This window comes from Salvia miltiorrhiza, chromosome 3 (genome assembly GCF_028751815.1).
Source record: "Salvia miltiorrhiza cultivar Shanhuang (shh) chromosome 3, IMPLAD_Smil_shh, whole genome shotgun sequence".
Classification (NCBI taxonomy): Eukaryota; Viridiplantae; Streptophyta; class Magnoliopsida; order Lamiales; family Lamiaceae; genus Salvia; species Salvia miltiorrhiza.
The window spans coordinates 58,247,044-58,270,116 of record NC_080389.1 but is presented as its reverse complement, the minus strand read 5'-3'; the positions used below and the strand labels follow the sequence as shown (position 1 = coordinate 58,270,116).

The window sequence follows — 23,073 nt, the reverse complement described above, 5'->3', positions numbered from 1 at the left end:
CGAACCATCAAATATGATAATCATATAAAATTATTATCCAATAATCAAATATTATAATCCAATCACAAATCAATTCAAATTAAAATCAAAGTATTTTAGTTTTCAAACAAAACGTATAGTTATATAACTCAACCTTCCAGTCATTCAAGACAATGCGTATAGTTACCCAATAACATCCGCCAACATTGGAAATTGCAATGACCTATACATTACAAAATACATGTTTAGCAAAAAAAAAAAAACAAAACAAAACAAAACAAGAGAATAATATCTAGCTAGTACTCGATGGAGTACTCGATCGAGTATTCGATGGTGTACTCGATTGTGGATCGTGTACTCGATCGAGTAGTAGTTCGCGTAGCGGACAAGGGAAAGGGCGCACGACGGCGGGGCAGGGCTGCGGCGACGGGGCTATTAGCCCTAGTTTGCGGCGGAGAAGGGCTGGGCTACTGCAACGGACAAGGGCTGGGCTTTGAGCCCTAGTTCGCGACGGTTCGGGGGCTTCGGCGGCGGACGAGGACGACGGGTCAGAGGGGCTTCGACTTTAACTAGGCGTGGCTGGGCGTCTGGCGCTCGATGGCGGGGGAGAACAAGTGGTGCGACGGGGGCGGCAGAACAGGTCGTGCGCACGACGGGGTTGGCTGGGCGCTCGCACCAGGTCACGCGCACGACGGGGTTGGCTGGGCGTTCGTCCGAGCGACAGTGGGGCGTGGCTGGCCTTCGACGACGACGGGAAAATGGTTGTCTAACTTATGTATTATAAAGTGGGGCTATATAACTTGTGTTTTTATGAAAAATGGTCATATGTGATAATTCCCACATTATAATACATGTAATTATTAACTAATTATATGCTTGTGCGAAATATAATCGAACCATCAAATATGATAATCAATTAAAATTATCATCCAATCATAAAAAAATGTGTATAGTTACCCAATGACATCCAACATTGCAAATTGCAATGACCTATACATTACAAAATACATATTTAGCAACAAAAAAAAAGATAAGAGAACAATATTGTGGCGATTACTCGACCGTGTACTCGATCGAGTACATGGTCGAGTACTCGTCGGAGAACAAAATATGACTAGAAATTTGACAGAAGCGACGGAGGGGTGGGGCCGACGGCAACAGGGGTGGGAGCGGCACTGAGGGCTTGGACGGGTTGGACGACAGTGGCAGGGCTTTGAGCCCTAGTTTGCGGAGGTATGCCTTTGAGCCCTAGTTCGCACGACGACGGGCTTTGGCGGCGAACGTCACAACTTTGGGCTTCGATGGTGACTGGGCGGACTTCGACGACGGTGGACAGGTCGCACGACGACGGGGGCGGGGGAGGGGCTATGACGTTCAAGTAGGTGGTGCGACGGCGGGGCGGGGCTGTGACGTTGGGGCAGGTCGCGCGAGGGCGATGATGCAGGATGGGTGGCGGCTATGGGGCGGGGTTGGGCAGCGGCGACGGCGACAGGGTTGGGCTGGGCGGCACGTCTCAATATTTGAGAGGAAGAGAGAGAGAGAGTCGGTTTTGAGGTGAGAGAGAGATAGAGAATTTGTTTTAATTTTGATTTTGTGGAATAAAAATAAACCTAAGGGTATAATAGTACTTTAAGCCAAAAATGGTTATGTAACTAATGTATTAAAAACTAAGGCTATAACACTTATAGATTTATGAACTATGGTTAAAAAAAGATTTCCCTCTTTTTTATCCATCTTTCAAATAAATGTTTTTTTATAAGTGTACCTCACACCACTCATCCATATTAAAAATGAGACTCTTATTTTATTCACACATTTAATAAATTCTTTAAAATTTATGTCAATTTTAAATGATTACTCGTTCGACAAACAGAGTCAATTTCTTAAAACTCATGTTATTTTCAAAATAGTTACTCGTTCGGAGCACAGAGGGAGTATATTTTAGATCTCTTATGGAGTGAATACCGAAAATTGGAGAAAGAGAGAACGAAAAATCATTACTACTATATTAAAAAAAAAAAAATCATTACTATAAATTAAATAAAGTTTTCAAATTTATCAATTCAAAGCCGTGTCAGTTCAATCACTGAAAAATTAATGTCATATATTTATAAAGATTAAATCATCAAATGGTCAACCGTATTACCAGCTTTATTATTTATAACTAACTTAGCGATGAATGATCTAACAGAAGCTCTCAAGTCTCAACTTCTTCAAAAAGATTTATAATTATTTAATAAATAGAGCAATAATATCTTCTTGAAGAAAATTATCAAGTAGTAAGTGTTACTATATAAAATAAAACGCCATTCGAATTCCCTTCGGCTATTCAATTTGAGTTTATTGTTTTTCTATAATTACTAATTTTATCATATTCAACAATTAACCTTCATATCAGATTAGATTTTTTTTAAAGGAAAAATTAAACGAATCAGAGACTACAAAAAATAAAATTGTTCCTACTTTTTCAAAAATGAAAAATAAAATTTGCAAGCAACCAAAATCAAATGTAAAATTTATTATAAAATCCTGTAATCCAGATCAAGGTTTCATCTGAATCAGAATCCGCCATGGTATGAAACAATTCACAAATAAAACTCGTGTAAAACTACATACATAAACATAATAATTGTACATACATAAAAAAATAAAAAATAAAATATAGTTATTCAGAGAAAAGAATTCGTGTTGGTGGAGCCATTGCAGCTGTTTACCTGCACCATTCTGAAAAGCGACTCCACCTCTTCTCTGGCAACCACCTCAAAGAAGTTCAAGTCGCAGAGCCTCCTCTTGCATGCGGCGGAGCGCCGCCGCTTCTTCGGCGCGGGAGGGCAGCGGAGGACGGCGGGGATCATGTGGCGCGGAGATCTCGGCGTGCGGCAATCTTCTTCATCTCTGCTGGCGATATCGGAGGCCGAATTGCTGCTTATCTTGATAATTGGCAGCCTCAATTCGAGATCCGCGGACATGATTGATTGGTGTGGAGAAATGGAAGAGGGCAGCGGTAGAGAGGCGTGCAGTGGAAGGTAATTGAGTGACAAAAATTAGATCGCTATTTTCTTTAATCTTACACAAGGCTTAGTGATCAACTTTTCTCACATGTCTATTTCAATCTCACATTTAAAGCCTTTTTCCAGGTAGGCAAGTGGACTATATTCTTTTTTATTTATTTATTTTTTCATCAAAAGAGATATTTACAAACATTATTTAAAGTGGGGTGAAAATTTTCAAATAATTTTAAAACTAAATCTTACCTCGATTGGGTATAGTTACTTTTTGGGGATAACGCTATTTGTCTTTTGCTTAAGTTTTAAATTATTTTTATTTAAATATGTATTTAAGGTTGTCGATTTACCAATTAAGTTATTCATGAAGTCCAGATAAATATAAACTTTAAACTATGAATATGAATATTAGAGGTCAGCACAACCATGTAATGTTTCCTAGTCGAATATTTGCAGTTTGCAGTACATGGTTTCATATTTTACATTACTTTTTAATATTTTTTATAGAATTGTTACTATTTCATATTGATTTAATGTCAATGATGAAGTTCATTCTCTTGATTGTACAACAAGTGTAATTTTTAATAGTATTTTCATCTTAATATTATAAAATGTACATTTCTTGTTTTTTTATTTAAATAAAAAAGACACCTTTAATTTCCATTTGATTATGTTGAGTAGTTTCACTTTCACACGGCAGTATCTTTATTTTTTATTTATTTTTAAGGATAAGAAAAGAGAAAAAGGTGACAAGGACAATTGAATGGCACGTGAAGTTTGCGGCTAGCTAGAATATAGTAGTATTATTATTATTTTTTGTGGCGTGATTTTAGCATTTAATTAAGAAGATTCAAAAACAAGTTAGCTAAGAGGGAATGCAAAATAATTTCTTCCTTGCTCGAGGCATTATATAACTTAATATGATTTGTTATTATTTGGATTTACAATTATTACAATTTTACTTACCATAATATGATACAACAGAATTAGAAATATAAGATTCTAACTGAGACTTTTGTACATTTAGCTCAATTCATCCGTGCAAGAAAAGTAAAAAAAAAAGATATTGGATTAGATGGATAATCAGCATTTATTAATACAAAATCATAAATAAAATACGTACAACACTAACCACGTGATAACAAAATTTTGGTAACAAAATATATTCTTAATAGTACTCCCTTCCATGTTTTCTAGTATTTGCGATTTGGTGATTTCCAATTTTTTACAATTTCGTTGAAGTTTTGAGTTTTCATACCAAATGTACCCTTATTCTTCATCAATGTATATTCCCAGTTTTATTCTTTTTATTTTTTAACATCAAAATAATGAATGTCATTAAGAAAAAAGTATCAATGTATAAGATTAATTTGAGTATAATGTTTTTTTTCTTTAATAAGTGAGCACACTCATAAAACGACATATAAAATGAATGTGAGAGAGGATCGTTTATGTACAAATGCGATTAATGTTTTTTAGTAATAGCATAAGCATAAGTCGTAACACACAGTTACGTCCAAATGTGAAAAAGTTACCTTTTTCTTTAGTTGGTGAGCTGAAACTGATGGTGATTAACTTCTTGGGAATCGTAATCAATGTGAGTTTTAAGGATTATAATAATAAGTTAATCAGCATAAATAAATAAATAACAAAATAAATTATTGAGTAACAGAGGTGGCCAAACGTGAAACGGAGGCCACACGAGTAAAAACAAAAATTGTCACCCATGTGTATTGTTTAGCGGTAGATTGATTAATGTCTAAAATTAAAAATTTTGAATTTAAATTTATCGTAGCACAGCATTTAAGTTTTTTATTTAATTATTAATTTATCAAAAAGTGATGCTATTTAGCCATAATATGAGTGATCACCACAGCTTTAAACACAATGTATCTAAGTATTTGTTCAAAATAAAAAAAATAGAATATTACTAGTTTTATTATCTTGTACATATTGTAAAAAAACAAAATTAATTAAATTCTATTTTTATTTTAAACATAAAAAATTAAATATATGAATTTAAAAAAAATTTACCATATTATAACTAGTCATAATATGGTCAAAGAGCTTTTCCCTTTATCAACAAAGAAAAAATTATCACTGAGGATCTAATTAGAATAGAATATTTCTAAATATCTTTTACTCAGAGTACTAAATAAATAGTACTCCTAATTAACCGGTCCAATATTCAAATTATTGGGATTTACATTTCTTTAAGCCAATAATCAATATTCAGACTTCAGAGACCAAATCAAGAAAGACTTTAGACTTGTATGAAAACATGCCCTAAAAGTAGTCAGCCTAGAATGATGATTAATTAACTAAAAACTGACGCTAAGAACTAGTCAAACTCGATTAGGGTTGGGTTAGGGGCGGTCCATTAGGATGTTGTGACAAACTCGATTGGATTTTTTATTTTTTTTAAAAGTTTATCGATTAATTTAATCCAAGGTTAGAATGGTAATTTATTTATTTAATCTAAGTTTTAATCTAAATTGCCAAACAACTAATTCATATAGCTATATTTTATCAAAAAAAAAAATCATATATCTACTAAGTTACGATACTAATGTCGCTCTATTTGTGATACATATCATGAATTTTATCTATTTTGACTTATCTTAACAAGGCTATCAAACATTTTCCTAAAAAAAAAAGGTCTATCAAATACTCCCTCCGTTCCAGTTTTTTGTATCCACTTTTAGTAGTAAATACTACTAAAAGTGGATACAAAAAGCTGGGACGGAGGGAGTATGTCTTAACAGTCTAAGAGCATCCGTATCGGTTGGGCTCATTGTCTTGCTCGGGTCAATGCAAATAGCGGCAGTTCGAGACGGGACGAGATGAGATGAGTCAGGCTCAACCGTTCGAAAAGTGAAGCACATGCATTGCACACACGAATTTTTAAAAAATCCGAAAAACAGAGGAAGAGAAGGTGGCGGTCCAACTGACCATGGTTGTCAGCTGAAGCGGAGGGGGCGGTTCCCGCGATAACCTCAACCAATATGAACTATCCAATGACTAAAGAATTAAACATGAAATTATAAATAAATGGGGGCAAGGGAATGTGAAATTAAGGTGACACAAAATAGGGTAAAAAACATTGATTCTTCGATCCATGCATATTGTATTGCTATTTGCTAGTAAGCTACGTCGATTATATCAATGTACGTGTATGTCATATCATATATCATAGATGTATTACATATAAGACAATATTATTCTATACATTAATAGAGACACCTTCGTGAAAATAATTGTTTATTGTCAGAGACAGCTTGACCAAGAGTTGCATTGCATACTACACTTCTCACACTTTATCCACTGAATTCATTATTATTTTCCATTTTCATTAAATAATAACAGAAACAAAATATTCCACATTTTTTTGTTTGGTTGGAATAGCAATATTCTCAAATGTTCTTTTTTTTTTCTTTGGAAGACATAAGTGCATGGCTCTTATAATTTTACTAAATCAAATAGTAATAGTTTGTTTTTATTGATCATTCGAGAATTACTAATTTTCAATCTTATATATATATTTCATTTGCTCTAAATATAATCCGGGCTCATACTAGGCAAACAATTAAATGTATTAAAAGACAAACTATTCAAATCTCAAGCTCCCAACTCATATTACATTCAATTTGATTTATGATTAATTAAATACATATGAGGTTATAATTGCACGAAGCTGGGACATGCATGGTTCCATTATTATGATTGGAGTAAAATATTCCTTTGCTTTAAGTCACGTTAATCATTTTAATTGGAATCGTGCAACTTGTATTTGTATAATATGAAATTCAAACTATATAGTATTTGTTTACAAAACTTCCGCCACAAAACTATTTCAAATATACAGGCAAATTTTGAACTGAACATACTATATTCGTGTCTTGCTTGCCGCCACAAAACCTAAAAAATGTCACTCTATATTTCTTTCCTTTTTGTCTATTATTATTAAATGCTCTGAATTCAATAATGAATTTAGCGGCTATGATATCACATCATAGTGTTATAATAGTGTGAGGAAAGAATGTGGGGCTTTAATTTATCACAATAAATAACTAAGAGAGAGGTGAAATTGAAGGTGCATGGAATCATGTGCAATCATTGTGTATACAAAGGCATGTTCCTTAATCCTTCTAGGTGATTGTATTTAGCTATGTGATTAATTAATTATTTTTAAATTTTCCTAACATCATTGTTTGATAAAGCATATCCCTTAGAAAGATTTGATGTTCCAATCTCATTTGAGGACAATTGCTAAACGATACTACTATAATTAGCAGTAACATTTTTGTACAACTGTACAAGTGCAGATTCATATTTAATCTTATATTCCTATAATTTTTTTGGGTGCAATATTACTTTTTCAATACACGAATTTTGAACTTATTTTTTAAATTGCAACAACTTTTATTTATTTTTTTAATTTTGAAAATAGTTTTAAATTTCTTTCAAATCAAAGTTTTAACACAATCAAATCGAGGATGAGAGAAAACGACACTATTATAACACATCAACAATTATTGTTTATAATTAAATATGAGTCTTTATATTCAAAAAGCTGTTTCAGGTGCCATTGACGAGCTCGACGATGGTTTTAAAAAATATGACGTTCCTCCTAAAAGTCTATCATGGCGATATTAATTCCTTCTCGATGAGCTAAACAATGCTCTTGAGACTCTTCAATCTGATCGTAATTTTTTTTATTAAACTCGTCGTGAATTCCCCTCAGTTCAATGATTTATGAATTTAAAACCTATATTTAATTATAAGCGACGATATTTTAGTATTTTTAATATTGTGTCATTTTTTTTCTCATTGTCGATTTGACAAATTTCTAATTGCTAGCTCAACTTCGATTTGTGAGAAATATAAAAATTATATACAAAATCAAAAAGATTAAAAAAATCAAGTATTTTTATTCTAGTATGTAATTGAAAAAAAAAACCTTCAAAGTTCGTATTTACAATATTTTGGGCTCTCTATTATCAGAAGAATTTTGGGCTCTCTATTATCAAGTGTTTCTTCTTATAGAAATGACTAATAAAATTCGATATAGCATATACAAAGACCAAACTATTCCACAGAGAAACACAGCCAAAGTCTTGTATATTGCCTTATATGGAATAACAAACAAACATCGCCTATTCTAACTTGGCAAAGAAAATAATCCCACAAAGAAAAAACAGACCATCTTCTTCAATCCAAGCTATATAACTAGCAACAAACAGCTACTCATGAAGTATCAAACCACCACAAATATCTAAAAGGCCTGTTTCAAAGGAGAACTCGAAAAAGAGAAAGAATTATTCGGTCCAAAACTTCACAAACGAAGAGATAATCGCCTTCACTAATGCCAGGAGAGGATTACTTTCAGGTTGAGGAGATTTCTTGGCTGCTCCATCCCAAGTTTCACTGCCAACAAAGACACGAAATGGGGAGTCATCAAGGAGGGACTTTAACATGTTATAGAAAGAAAGAAAAAAAGCTAAGGCTTACAGATTAATTCTGTCGAGTGTGGGATTGTTTCCCTTTGCCACACTGCTATTATCTCGATCACTGGATTTTCCTACAACTGCTGCGCTGGAGTCCTCAGAGATCAACGTTTTGGTAGTACTACTGGCCTGCAGGAGAAAAGGTCGTATAAATGACATCAAGAGGCGTCTCTCAAGCTTGAGCTAACTTGCCGCTTATATTATTCATGGCAAGAATATAGACCAAGAACACGTCTTTACTTCAAAATTCATCATATGTGATTCTGTATATATACATGAGCTTTTTTTAACAATATAAACATACCTCAGCTCCATCGAGCAAGGAAGCCTTAGATTCAAGCTCTCCAATGTCACCTGCATCAAGTTCACTGGTTTTGAATGCTGATGGATGTTTGGCAGTTTCCATTGATGGGCCTTGAAGAATTTGCACCACTTCTGCATCCCTGTTTTCACCATTCAGTTCCGCAGTCGAATGTGGAGGCACATTGTCACCTTTGTCATTGACAAAACTAGAAGAGCTCTGCGTAAATGTATTCTTTTCTTGAGCCGTTCCCTTATCTTCCAACATTTCAACTGCCTCTTGTTGTTCACCAGATTCTTCCGCCATTTTGTCAATTGTTGTAGGTACAGGCCTCAGCGGAAATGTTTCCACCACAATATCAGAGTACGTATGAGATTTGAAAGGTCGAGACAATTCTACATTATGAGCTTCGAGTTTCTCTTGATTCAGAGTCTTGATTGCTGTGGGCTCAGTATATATTCTTTCCCCAAATTCTTTGTCCTTGTCAACTGTCTGATTGTTCTTAACATGATATTGCTCGTTATTAAGCATTTGACCCCGTCGTCCCTCATCAATATCTTTGTGATGATCAGCCACCACAAATCCATTCACAATATTTTCCTCAAATTTGTGGCTTTTCATTTGAGGTGAGTTTGAAACCTCTTCCATGCTTTCATCATGATAATGATTAGGTAGATGATGGCTTTCACTTGTTCGATTAGAACCTCCATCTTTGTCAGCCAACTCATAAGACTCACTAGAGGTGGAAACATTGTCTGCACTTAAAAATTGAATTTCGTTGGGCTTCAACATGTGTTACCGCATCACCTCTATCAATAATTGGTTCCATTGAGATAGATCCTAACGGGTGCTGTTCCAAGAATCCAGAAAGGCCATTTTCTTCAGGAGACACTTTTGGAGGAGCTAAGACTCGATTTTCTTGAATAATCTCTCGAACAATCTCCCTGACTGTATAGAAAGAACCACCAACTTCTTTGTGTGTAAGGTTGAGGGATGGGAAATTTCCATCATTCGAATTCTGATATCTGAAAAGCAATTCAAGTTTAATACACTTGATTATGATGAGGGGAGAAAATGGGAATTAATCTACCGTCTTATGAAAATTAAACATTTAGAATATGTTATTTGATAGACTCTCAAGTCTCCACAGACAAAACAAGAGTTATATGTTTTGATTGATCGAGTCAAGCTTTGCTTCTGGGGCAGACAGTGAACTTATATTCAAATTTTCTCTAATAATTTATCCTACACATCTTATTTTTCTGCAAGTAATAGCAATTAGTTTTAGACACCATCAATAAGGTGAGATATAGGAAAAAACACATAAGAGAGAGAGAGAGAGAGAGAGCTAATACTAAAGGCTGGTTTCCACAAAAGAAAATGGCAAAATTCAATTCATACTTGAAATAATAGAACGGGAAAAGGAAGGCAATAGGACAGAGTTTCGATTGTTTACTTTACACAGATGACACTATTAAACTTTTGTAAGATCCATACTGTTTGGAAACTACACAATATTAACATTCGACATGAGATACTAAACAAATAGCACATATTCTCTCTCCAAGTTCGAATCTTGTTGCAAAATGTGGGTTGTTTCAGTCATTTTGAAGAGTTTTTAATAGCCTGAAAATGTCTAAAATAACGCATAAAAAATGGAGGGGGAAGAAGCAAGAATAGTGATATTTACTTCTTTATGAATGACTCAGCTATCGATTTCCTCTCCTCTTTTGACCGTCTAACTCGTGTCTTCTTCCCACCTGAGTCATTGCTGGAGGCAAGTGCAAATGCTTGCCCAGCCCAGCCAACCTTGCCAGCTTGCATGACTTAGATATCAACAGCAAAGCCAGAGAGCAGAATCTGAAGAAAGTAAAGCAAGGGCTTCATTATCTTTACATACAGACACAATGAATGCATACCCAAATACGCTCAACAATTACAGAAGAGGAAAGCAAGACCGCGCACCATCACTGCAGATCAACCATACCACCGATGGAAAAACATCAAGAAAGAAATAAAACCCAAATAACTACATCTCTCTTCCAATATACAATGCAATAAGTCGAGAAAAGCAGGCCTACATCCTATAAACACTCGTGTTCAATCTTCTAAAGGCCAGCAAATAGCTCTTGATAAGGAATGAGGAAAACAATCGGTCATGGACTGAACTAAAAGAGCAAGACAAACACATAAGTCCAATGCTGTTCCTTCATTAAAATACAACGACTTCAAGCACACTAACGCGTCAAATATTAGTTACTCCACACTACAGAAGTCGAAGCACAATCAAGAAACATGAACCAAAGCTCAAAATCGTAGAAATTAAAATTTCAGTAATCCAGCACCACGCCCAATGAGTCATACACACAACGTTAAGAATCCAAACAAACATCCAAAAAAAAGGAAGAAAAAAAAAATGGAGCTCAATCCAATTCTGAAAATAACCAAATTTACATAACAAGAATCTCAAAGTTGCATATCTTCTTCTCCTCCCCACATTTCGCCTACTTTCAACATATTCGCAAAAGAAAAAATCGAACAGAAGTGGAAAAGCTAGACACCATTAATCACCCAAAGAAAAAAACCCACCAAGAAAATCACTCCAAGAAGATGAAATTTTCAAGGCGAGAAGGAAAAGAATGCGAGGCAAGACGATTAAAATATGTGAATTGAGAAAGTTTACCTGGGGAGGAGTAGATTAAAGTGAGGGAGCTGGATTTTGGAAAATGGGGGGAGAGTAGAGTAGAGTGAGTGTGAAAATAATAAACCCTACCAACTGTTTCACAGAAAAGTGGCCCAATGCAAAATTTTCCAAATTTTGATATTAATTAATTCGTACATTTACAAACGTTTTTCTTCTTGCTCTTTTATGGATTTCGCTTCGCGTTAGTAGAAATTAAATGAGATTTCTTGATATCATTTCTTGAAGATTTTCCAGAGAGCATCGTTTGTTTTATTTCTAAGCTTGTTTAAGAAAGAAAACGAAGGGTTAAGTTAATTATTACAATGGAGTCGTTATTTTATTTCAGTAGAGTGCCATCTTAGAGAGAGAAGAGTTCTTTCAATTTCAAATATTTATGAAGAAAATCAAGTTGTTGTTTTTTTTTTGAGCTAAAGTTGTATTTCTTCAAATTTCCCTTATTCGCGTAACTTCTTTTCTGTGATTTTGTTGGAATCCCGACAATTTTTTTTTTACGGAAATTACTGACAACATAAGATAAAGGTAATTGTTTCTTGAGATTCTCAATTGATAAATTTTTTTGGACTTTCTCAATTGAGTAGATATTTCAATTTATAATATATCCAAATTACGTATGTAATTTTACTGAACAGATATATTAATAAAAAACAATAAAACTTCAACCTGCGCATAGAAAGTTCGGTAAAGTGAAGAACCAAAAAAAAAGTAAAATAGCACAATGCTAGAGTTCTTGATTATACTAATTTGGAATATTTAGTTCAATGAGTAATGTATAACTACAATTCTTGAAATTTGACTTTGGAATATTTAGTTCAATGAGTAATGTATTACTACAATTCTTGAAATCAATCAAATTGAGATCGAGTTAGGTCTTCTATATATATAAAAAAAATGAAAAAGAAAAAGAAAAACCCAAACTGTGCATTTGAAAGAAAAAGAATTAATTAATTGATTTTATTTGCATTACAGTGTGGGACTTCATTCTTGACCGCTCATGAAGAAAAGGAATAGCAAACATCATCCAGCCACAAATTAAACATCATACACAAAGCAAAATATATAAATAAAAAAAGCCATCAACCAGAAATCCATTGATAATGGATATAGGAAGAACACAAATGAGAGAGAAGATCTATTTTTTTTGTATGATTGGATCTTCATTAGAAGAAGAAGATAGATGAAGTGTTTGTGTGTGTCAAATTCTGCATTAATATCGCCTAGGAAGAAGGCATGCCCACAGAGCTTCTTCAACTGGGATTTTGGCAGAAGCAAAAAACCAGAGCCCATCTACTATCAAGATATTGACCTCCCATTCTCTCCTTCTCTTTTATCCAAAACATTCTTGAAAGGTACAAACTTTACATTTATCTATATTCTTGCTAACACCTACAATACCACTTAATTATTAAACCTCTTTGTAATAATAGATTACATTTTCATTCTTCAATCAGGTAGGGAGCTGAAATGCTGCTACAAGGCAAAAACAGATGGATTCAGCGCAACCGAATTCCACAACAAATGCGACTTTAAAGGGCCATGCGTCATCATTGGCTACACAACTAGCAACTTCAAATTTGGCGCCTTCAACCCCGAGGGCTACAGGAGCACCGACGACTATTACGACTCCTTCGATGCATTCCTCTTCTACTGGCCCGACCGACGACGACGACGGGGCCGCCCCCGTCGTCCTGCCCAAGGTTGGGGGCAGCGGAGCCGCCCTCTTCGACTACGCCCGTGGGGGCCCCCAGTTCGGGGCCGATGGGCTCCTCATCGGGCCGCCGCTGGCCCCCGTGATGGGCGGGTTTGCGGGGCCCGATACGAACTCGGGCGTCGGCGATCTGAGGCAGGCTAGGTCTAGGCTGGGGCTGTCCTATGCTAAGAGGGCTGATGGGAAGGAGTCTTTATTTGGGGATGAGTCTAGGGTTACTCTTGATCAAGTCTTGGTGTTTTGTAGTCCTCAAATTGCTAGCTTGTATTAGCCTCTTTTGTGTGTTGCATTGCATGACCTTCTATTCAATATAATGCAGTAATATCTAGCAATAATTTCCAATAAATTTAGCTTTCATGAAACAACCAAAAAAAGAGAAGGAAATGATGGCACAATATGATGATCTACATAGTCATTTTTATTGATCTCAAAAGAGTGTGAGGGAGTCTAGAATTACAACACTTATTACTATAAAGCTTTCAAGAAAGAAATAAAGCTTTACACTATATCTATGCATAACATAAAGAAAGAAACTCATGCAGAAGCAGTTACTCCTCATCAGCAAAGCTTTCAAGAAACTGTCTAATTTTAGCACGTTCAACGCTTGAAAGGTTAGGGTCATCGCTCATTAATCTACTCCGAATTTCATGCGAGTTGCTACCGGGATTATCGTCAAACACCTGCAGCACAGCACACCAGGGGTAAGGAAGAAAGTGAGCAGTGTCTCAAAATCCACTACACTGCTTAGGGCATTCAAAGTAGCAAGTAAATAGGAAGACAACACATCCAGTAGAGGAGAGTAGATTATATGTTATATAGATTTTTGGAATCTGATTAAGAAATTGAGTGAGTAGATCTACCTCGACGTAGTTGTTGACATGACCATCATGGTTGGGGTTAGTGATGAGCTCGTGCTTATTGCACGTCCATCCGCCATCCACAATGTACTTGTATTCATAGTGTCCTTCCTGTTCGTGAGAATCACAGATTCTTCACATCAACTTTTTTGTCGAATTTTCAAATCATTTGGAAGGAAATATAAAGAGAATGTACTCACAGGTAGGTTTCTGTGTAGGATCCATACACCTTCTTCTTCGCTGTACGACAAGGGCATTCTCTGTCAAGAATTTACAGGATCGATGACTTTGTGAGTGCGAGATGGAAAAAGAAGCTAAAATTCAAAGTATTTTAAGTATTCTGTAATGCTTATTAACAAGATAAGATGCACATTTAGCATATTCCAACAGCCAAATCTTGAATCACTATCAAGAGTTACACAACTGGAATGTCACTCTCAAATTACCTGCCCCCAACCGATGTCGAGCCCAGAGACTTCCACCGTCGAACAACCAGTACCATGCCACTTCAACTTCACAGGTTTCTTTTTAGTGCCTGTCAGCTTTGAATGGGAGGAGATAAATTAACACGACCGTTAAACATGCACATTGCTGTGCTGATGGATACTAAATTTCAATAACATCAACCAAGAATCCAAGATGCAATACAAGTTTCAGATTTTTCTTTTACTGAGCCTTCAAAGCACTCCTACCTAGAAAGGATTTCTCGAGATGTGCTGAGAAGTTCGAGCTGGTTCCTTTTTTGGATAAAAAAATCAAATCCCATTACTAGACAAGGAAAAAAATGAGACTCACGATGTCAGCAGTTGCACTTTTTATAGCTTCTAACTTCGGAAAGCATGATCGCTTGCTCTGCAGATAGACAAGAGAGAAGAGTGGTTTTCAAAAGGACAATGAAAAGAGCTAAATGCTCGTAAGCACATGGTCATGCGACTCATGCCAATGCCGTTGCAGAATTTCAGTCAGTGAAAATAATATGAAATTTGCCCAAAAAAGAAAGGATCAGTTACACCACTCGGATAGCAGACAAATAATGTTAACCAAATAAAAAAAGTAACAACAACCAGCTAGAAGTAGTGATTACCATAAGTAATTCGTGTGCTTCTTTGAGCGTGTAGCCTTGAATCCAATACATGTAAGCCACCTATAGTTTCAGCCCGAAATAAATTACAATCTTACCACAAAATTATAGCAGAATGCATATTTATCACAATAGTAATTCAAAGTATCACAAGCAGTAATGTACAGTAAATAACGAGAATGACAGAATCACAATATTTCAAGAAAACTAAACCTTTCCCTTAGACTGAAAATTAAAGAACAGTTGCTGATAGGATCATTCCGTGTAGAATGGCAATTTTTAGGAATTCCCATGTTACAAGCAGAAGTAATAGCAAAGAGAAAGAAAGCAAAAGCAATAGCAAAGAGAAAGAAAGCTTGAAATATCATAAAGTTGATCAAAACCACCAAAACGTGTAAAGGTTACATACAGCAGTTGCAGGTGCTCTTCCGAGCCCAGCGGTACAGTGTATATAGGCCACACCTCCATTCTGAACGATGGCCTTGTGCAGTTTACTTACAACTGCCGGAAGCCGGAATCGCAGATCAAATGCATCAAAATCCCTGATTCAGACAAGCATTACAAACCAAACGCAGTAAACTAAACAGAAAGGTTTTCCTTTATCTTTCCCATCATAACCAACTTGAAACTTTTTTAACAACACCAACATTGTCACCAACCTAATTTCAGCACGCACATGTTGAATGTCATCGAAGCTGTTGGCATATTCGCGGATGGCAGCTATATCGACCCCAAAGTACCTAAATAACTCTACTTAAGGGCTGAAACAAGATACGACACCAGGAGCCTACAAAGGATATAGCAGAACAGACCCCAAAAGTAAAAGATAGACTTAAAGATGTATGAACGGAATGAAGTTATAAAGACCATAGTTGGATACTCGAGATCTGAATTTTGCTGCAAGCAGAATATAGTTTTCACTCCAATTGCGCGAAGCTTGTCAACATCCGCTGGAGTCTGCCAAACATCAAAGTAAAGTAAGACTACAGTAAGAACATACAACCTTTCCAACATAAGACATCAGATCCTTACTACCATTTACCTGTAGGCATGAACCTACAATGAGGTCCGGACGAATGAAGTTGTAGTTCATTCCAAGTTCGTGCCTATACGTTAACACTGTATTCCATTGCAATTATACTAGTTAGGTTAACCAAATTAAGATCCTTTCGTAATAAGAAACAATAGAAAAGGAAACACAAATCACAAGTAAAACCAAAAAAACAATATAGATCAATCAAACGTCATGATACAATAAAATATACAGAAATATGTATAATGTAGTATTAGATAAATGTTGAACATACCAGCCCCCATAGCTGCAGTCATGTCGTGACTGTATGTTTCAGATTTCTCATCGATTTTCTCACTTTCTGCACTTGGAACAGAACCGGGTGCTGCCTATAACATTATCATAACAAAAATCAGCAAAGCAAATATTTCACATATCAAAAGGGCTCAAAACGCGTACACAGGATAGCTACAAACAAATATATAGATACATAATTATGCAAGAAAGTCTAATCTAGTAAAGAAAAATACTTCAATTCTACACAAGACACCACATTTCTGACCTCAGCAACGACGATGGATCTTCGTGATAAACCAGTACCTTTCACCATCGCCTGCATCAAAACGGTTTAAGAAAAAAAAAAGCATTCTAAAACATCACACACATCAGCATCAACCATACCAACAAAATGGAGAAACAAAAATCATTCTCCTATATTACCAATGAAGTGGCAACGCACGACGGCTTCCCAGAGTAACCACTCAAGCTCTGCAGAGGCAAAGCCGAGGTTCTGCAAAACAGAGACATTCAGAAACCAATCAACAAACAGATTGTGTGCAATCCACACAAACAATATCAAGATTTCATCTTCAACGAAAACCCATCAAGAAAAATCGCTGTAAATGATGGAAGAACCATTATAAAAGGAGACCTCGCAAGATGCTGGAGGCAATTCATCTGAGCTGCAGCTAAAATCAAGATCACTGAAAAAAATCTGCTTAAAAGTTTCAGTTCCTTCAGTTTCACTTTTGCGACGGTGCTGGGATATTTTTTTATTGTACGTATAGAGATTGGCGATTAAGCTGAATCGATCCACAAAGATATCAACCTTTTCCATGATGCCATGTGTGTGAAGCTGACACTTTTTAGTTATTTTTGCGTTCATTTTTTCTATTTGTTTTTTTACCCTTTGTGGTAGGGCCGGTTTATCTTTCAGCTTCAGCTTCCCTTAATTTTGGATCTGCTAATAAATGTATTTGTTGCAATTTCAATGAAATATAAGTAGTAATTTAATAGTTTTAAAAAATAAAATGGGGTTTTCCTTACTTTGTTTTGATGTTTTTTCTATATAAAAAAAATTGGCCATTTATTAACCATGCATTAGTTTAGGAATGGCGGCGTGTTTTACTTTTTACTACTTCTTTCTGTTTTTTCTCATGTTTTCCAGAAAACATATCCTTTCTTATTTTGGTGTAATTTCATTATAAAAATATATGTGATGCGCATCTTAAATAAAAGATCGTAAAGAAAACCGTTTATGATTTGATATATGATATGCAAAGGATAAATCATTTAACATTTCAGTATATTATAACAAAAAAATCAGTATTTTTAAATAATTCGTTATTTCATTTTTTTTCTTTCTTTTCCGTGACTCTGCCGGCGTGATTAAACGTCCTTGTCAATTTTTTCCGTTTTTTCTGTCTTCTTTTTCATTTTCTCCGAATTCGATTTTTCAAATTCTTTTGTTTTAAAAAAAAACCTTTCTTTTTCCTATTCCCTAAATAATTGATACCATATAACTGATTTTGGTATGTTGAAAACTATATGCTTATCTAAATATGTAGCGGGTAAAATTCAAGTTACAAAGACGGAAAGAAAATCGATAATATTAATAAAAATGTTACAGCATGGCAAAAAAAACAAAAAAAAGGGCCTATTTAAAATCTACTTACAGTTAAGAGTCTTTAAATGTGTTAAATTGTGTAGACCTTACTATTATGAATGAAGGTGACATTTTTTATGAACGAATAAAAAAAAATTGTGACAATTTCTTTATGAACAGAGGAAATAATTTCTTTTGTCACTTGGATTCGATAAATTTCTAATTTCTTGGTTCAAAACAAAATATTTGAAGATATCGTCTGGAATGATGTGTTCAACCTCAACAACCGAGCACCAAGGCAACTACGCGTCTATTTAGTTCAAATATAACCAAATCAAGATTCCCAAATATCAAAACCGTTTACAGAAAATGAAGTCAAATTTCACGCTGGATATATAAAATATTGAATAAAAAATAACCAAGAACAATGTGTACAATCTTTAGTTAATCTAAACAAATCTCCTGCTAGCCAAATAAAGTAAAATAACACTCTAAAAATAATAAATTATGTAATTTTTTTAGTTAATCCCTATTAGAATTCAACATAATCTAGGTCCAACATATTTTTGCCAAATTGCTCATTCCCCACTACAGTTTCAATGTTTGGTCGAGCAGCTTGATCCTGTGCAATTGGAAAGTTCCAGAAGGAATCAGAATTCTCAAAGATTATGTAAAATGCAACAAGTGATGCCAGAAACAGCCCCAACAGTAGCATGTAGATTTGCCAATCTGCAAGTTGAAGCAAAATAACGTTAAAAACGATCGATAATCTATGATCGGCTCAGTTGAGGGAAAAGGAAGATGAAGGAGAATCAGGTAGAGAGACCTTTCCAATCAGCAGGAACAGTGAGCTTCGTTGCCATCACTCCCCATTCGTTAGAAGTGGTAAGAACTACCCTGCAAAGTCAAAAGCAGTCGAGTTACTAACGGGAACGAGCTCCAGCCATGTGTGGCAAATGTAGAGAAGATATTAGTTAGGGAGTACAAGGTATCTCCATCATTATCATGCATTCTGTCTTGATTGAGAAAGCCACGGGTATAAACAACACAAAGACAAAGAGAGAGAAACTCTGATTTTCAGTAATAATATTCCCTGAATCTTTTTGAGATGTTTTTTTTCCGAACCCTACCTTTCACTAGGACAAAACTCCAATGATGAAATTTCAGAACCCAGGTGTTGCCTCTTGCTCCAGTGGTAGACCTCCATCTTTTTCACTTCGACAACACATATATCTCCATCCTTGCTCCCACTGAAAAGATAGAGAAACAGAGGTATAATTTTCATAAGGGTAGAATAAATATACCAATTAAGAAATGATCTTCTAAAAGGTCTCCGGTCATTGAAAAACTAAAAAGTGTGAAGTTCGGGTCTCACTAAATCTACTGTTAAACAGATTTCCAAATGAGCAACTTCCAGGAAAGTTAAAAAGTTCAAGAAAGGGTAAGGTTGATTAAATTACTGATTGTTCGCCATATTAAGGCTTTGTACACTAAACTTCCCCTACAACTTATGATGTGTGTCTGTCCAACATAGACCAAACTTTCTAATTTGGGATACTTCTGGTCATCCTTCCGGAGAGCACATTAAGACACTCGAGTATTTGCCTCCAATGTATATAATAAATAATGCCAAGAAAGAATATTAAAGGAGATTTAGAAAGTGGCTAAGCACTTACAGAGCAAGATATTTCCCATCCAAACTAATAGACATTATCGCAGCCGGTTTTCTAAGTAACCTTTTGTGCCCAACTTTTTTCCATGTGCTTATATCATAAACAACAGTAAGTGGTTTATTTCCTGCACAAAGAACATTGCTCATCAAGAAAAACTTTACAAGCTTCAGCTATAGTTGATTGCTCTCTCTATGGACCAGATACTAACATACCTCTTTGAACAGAGCAAAACAAAAATGGTTTTGTCCCATCTTTAGAAAATCGGCAGAGTTCAATCTTCTCATCCTGCAACATGAGCCAAATCAGAACCTCAATTGGCGTAAGTATTTGATACATATAGAACTTATGGATAAACAAAACATACAGAGATCCGTGTCAAAGTAGTAACTGGAGTGCCATCACTTGTGTTCCATATTATCGCCGAACCATCAGCTGAGGTTGTAGCTAAAAACTCTGAGTCTAAGCTGCGAAAGAGCAATACCAAGACCCAACATTAATTAGCCATCAAACACTTTGAATAGCTCAAATTTAATCCATATAACCAAAGAAGAATAAGAAGAGAATCAAAGGAAGGGTTACTAACTTACTATCAGACAGTTAAAATGCAAACATACAGAAGAGTTAGTAACAAAAATGCAATGCCAACAGCCCCTTTCAATTTCCTAGTATGAGAATCTTTGTGATCTTCTTTATAAGCCTAAATTGATTCATCCTTGTCATCAAAGGTTACGCATTTTAAAATAGTTGTCTGCCAACCAGTAATTTGATGCCAACAAAGTTACCTAAATTTCACAACCTGAGGCCCATCATAAAGATGGACCCAACAACCGAAAATGCAGAGTCAAAAAAGGCCAAATTATCTGAATAGATTTCCTATAAGAACGTAAAGAATACAAAAAGCAACTTCAGTACTTGCACACATTGAGATTCTAAATTATTTTTGTTAACCACGTGATCATGTCTCTGATAGTAAAAAATAAGCTAAACAATTCTGCAAGATTATCTGAAAGTAAATCAAAAATCAATTCAATAATAATGATACCTAAAATCCATGTCTTGAAATGATTTATGAGCTCTTGGTTCTTCTAAAATGGCAAGCATTTTTGGCCACTCGAATAACCTAAGGCATCCATCCTTCAATTTGAAAGTAGAGAAGGAAATACAAGATAAATATTTCACAATAGTATAAGTGCATAAGCTCATAGGCAGTAGTATCATGATAGAAAAGCTTACAACTCCGCCAGTAGCAAATCTAGTTCCATCAACACTAAAAGCCAAGCATTTCTGTGGGCCAATGCCCTGCAGTAGAAGCTGTTCTTTTGAAGTAAGTTTTATTTTGTCTTCCCGGCCATACAACTCGAACAATCTATATAAAATAGCCAGTCAATACGTAGAAAATGATACGCGAAATTGTTGTAGAAGTATCATCTAGTCAGGCTTTCCATGCACTGAAACAGGGAACTCTATCAGCTCTTCATTTTCCAGGAGACCAAATACTGAAAATTCTATCAGTATGTAACTCGGAAAATAGAGTCAAGTTTTTCGCATTCCTAACCCATTAACCTCAAACTCTCTGTCAACTAACTACAACTCCAATTACACTTAGCTAAACACACTGCAGTCCTACATCTCATACAATAATCAATTACAGAAATAAAAATGACTACGAGCAATATTAACAAATTTATTTTTTCCCTTTCTCAACGTAATTCAATTGCTTACTTGCAATCACCAGTACTAGTGGAACAAACTAATTCATCTCCACCGGGATGCACCGCAATAATTACCGGATCAACGCCTTCTCCAAGTTCATACTTAGCCTGCACCAAATGCAAATAATACTCGTATAAACACAATAATTCACAAACATTATTAATTCAGCTCGTTCCACCCCCAAAAATCCCGGAAACTGATCACTCCCAACAATCAGTCTTCATAATCATTATTTGCATCGCGTTTTACCTCAAAAAGAATTAAATAAATTCTGGAAAACAGTCCAAAATAGTAGAGTAAATTAAACCTTGGGAGAGGCAGAGAGAGAAGTGGTGATAGGATTCCAGGAGAAGATCTCGATAGAGGACGGCTTTGATTTCCCCACCGCTACCAAATGCGCGTTCTCCGGCCGCCGAATCCAGGCGGCGCATGTCACTGTCCCCTGCCCCGGAGCATCCATACCCTCCATTTTCTTCGAGGACGCAAATTGGGGTTTGGTCGTTGGGGTTTTTGAGGCAATTTTAGGTAAATCGAGATTTTGTTTGTTTGAAGTTAGTTGAAATTGGAAATTGCGACTCTCTCTCTCTCCATGTATATATAATATGTATGCGGACTCCGGCATGCAAGTGGGGGGAAGAATCTCAGAAAATGTTAAATTCATAAAGTCAAATTAATAATGTCTAATAAATATATTTAGGCTTAATTGCATGAAAATACACGAACTACAGTCACTTTTTCATTATGCACATGAACTTTGAAACTTACATTTTTAATCATGAATTTTGCATTTGTTCCAATTTTTCCATAAAATTAAAGTCCGGCAGCCGGAAAGGTGACGTGTCATTAAACAAGACATGTGTATGTAACACGTCATTAATTAAAATGATGTGGCACGGAAACGACGTCGTTTTATTAATAGTCTTTCGCTCCTTGCTTCGCCGCCACCATGCCGCGGCGCCTCGCCTTCGTCCCTCGCCCCCTATCTACTTCTCTCACTCTTTCTTTTCTCTCTCCGCCGTCCTTTCGACACCTCTCTCTCTCTCTCGCCTGACTCTCCTCCATCGACGCCGCACACGGTCGCAGACCGCCGCTGCACATGTAGCGCCGGTCACCGGCGTCTACCTCTTCAACCCGACACCATCTTCTCTCCCTCTCTATTCTGACTTTCTACCCAACAAAACCTTGAAATTGAAAACCCTAGCCCCCTCAATCTCACAACCCTCTATTCCAATTCCAACGACAACCACCAGATGAAAATTGTCGGCGCCGCCGTCCTTTAGACACCTCCATCTTGCTTGACTCTCCTTTACCTAAAGCCCCAAATCAGAAATCTTTCCCCCTCAAACACCACCAGCCCTCAAACACCACCAGTCGCCTCTTTTCCTCACACTGAACTGTACAACAGCAACACCAGTCGACTCTCCTCAAACACCACCAGTCGCCTCTTTTCCTCCCTCTTGCCCGACAACAGCAGCAGTAACAGCCACCATCGCCGCCTGTCAACAACTTCCACCTTATTTTTTCAGCCATTTTTGGAGCAAAACGACATCGTTTTGCACTTATAAAAACGACGTCGTTTAATTTATCGGACGGCGGTTTAAATGGCACACTTCCGACTGCCACATAGGCGCCACATCATCATCAAATTGGG

General features: G+C 35.9%; 4 protein-coding genes across 4 annotated transcripts; 1 reads left to right on the top strand and 3 right to left on the bottom strand.

Annotated features, from left to right (window-relative positions):
* Positions 1-8,079: 8,079 nt before the first annotated feature.
* On the bottom strand, positions 8,080-11,625 carry LOC131014776 (uncharacterized). The gene is given in 6 exon segments (XM_057942864.1): positions 8,080-8,411; positions 8,496-8,620; positions 8,796-9,539; positions 9,541-9,817; positions 10,483-10,652; positions 11,476-11,625. Coding segments are annotated over 5 exon segments (1,389 nt in total). The 5' UTR covers positions 10,617-10,652; positions 11,476-11,625; the 3' UTR covers positions 8,080-8,302.
* A 941-nt stretch (positions 11,626-12,566) lies between these two features.
* On the top strand, positions 12,567-13,547 carry LOC131014775 (uncharacterized). The gene is given in 3 exon segments (XM_057942863.1): positions 12,567-12,842; positions 12,945-13,150; positions 13,152-13,547. Coding segments are annotated over 3 exon segments (699 nt in total). The 5' UTR covers positions 12,567-12,670; the 3' UTR covers positions 13,473-13,547.
* A 54-nt stretch (positions 13,548-13,601) lies between these two features.
* On the bottom strand, positions 13,602-17,293 carry LOC131014773 (phosphoglucan phosphatase DSP4, amyloplastic). Its single transcript, XM_057942862.1, has 14 exons — positions 17,083-17,293; positions 16,872-16,941; positions 16,714-16,764; positions 16,447-16,540; positions 16,182-16,258; positions 16,020-16,096; positions 15,799-15,879; positions 15,549-15,681; positions 15,143-15,202; positions 14,854-14,910; positions 14,505-14,600; positions 14,259-14,318; positions 14,062-14,169; positions 13,602-13,881 (listed from the first exon to the last, which is right to left on the bottom strand). The coding sequence occupies exons 1-14, from the start codon at positions 17,106-17,108 to the stop codon at positions 13,750-13,752; spliced, it is 1,122 nt and encodes a 373-aa protein (XP_057798845.1). The 5' UTR covers positions 17,109-17,293; the 3' UTR covers positions 13,602-13,749.
* Positions 17,294-18,430: 1,137 nt separating this feature from the next.
* On the bottom strand, positions 18,431-22,071 carry LOC131014772 (SEC12-like protein 1). The gene is made up of 10 exons (XM_057942861.1): positions 21,730-22,071; positions 21,432-21,529; positions 20,943-21,075; positions 20,752-20,843; positions 20,074-20,173; positions 19,922-19,994; positions 19,713-19,833; positions 19,167-19,286; positions 18,863-18,933; positions 18,431-18,765 (listed from the first exon to the last, which is right to left on the bottom strand). The coding sequence occupies exons 1-10, from the start codon at positions 22,042-22,044 to the stop codon at positions 18,569-18,571; spliced, it is 1,320 nt and encodes a 439-aa protein (XP_057798844.1). The 5' UTR covers positions 22,045-22,071; the 3' UTR covers positions 18,431-18,568.
* Positions 22,072-23,073: the final 1,002 nt, after the last annotated feature.

Coding starts and splice junctions, on each gene's coding strand:
- LOC131014772 (XM_057942861.1), bottom strand. CDS start 22,044: ATGCCGGAGTCCGCATACATATTATATATACATGGAGAGAGAGAGAGT. Junction 19,995..20,073: donor CTACTTTGACACGGATCTCT/GTATGTTTTGTT, acceptor CTCATGTTGCAG/GATGAGAAGATTGAACTCTG. Junction 19,834..19,921: donor GTTTTGCTCTGTTCAAAGAG/GTATGTTAGTAT, acceptor TTCTTTGTGCAG/GAAATAAACCACTTACTGTT.
- LOC131014773 (XM_057942862.1), bottom strand. CDS start 17,108: ATGAATTGCCTCCAGCATCTTGCGAG. Junction 16,259..16,446: donor GACTGCAGCTATGGGGGCTG/GTATGTTCAACA, acceptor AATGGAATACAG/TGTTAACGTATAGGCACGAA. Junction 15,682..15,798: donor CATGTGCGTGCTGAAATTAG/GTTGGTGACAAT, acceptor TGTCTGAATCAG/GGATTTTGATGCATTTGATC.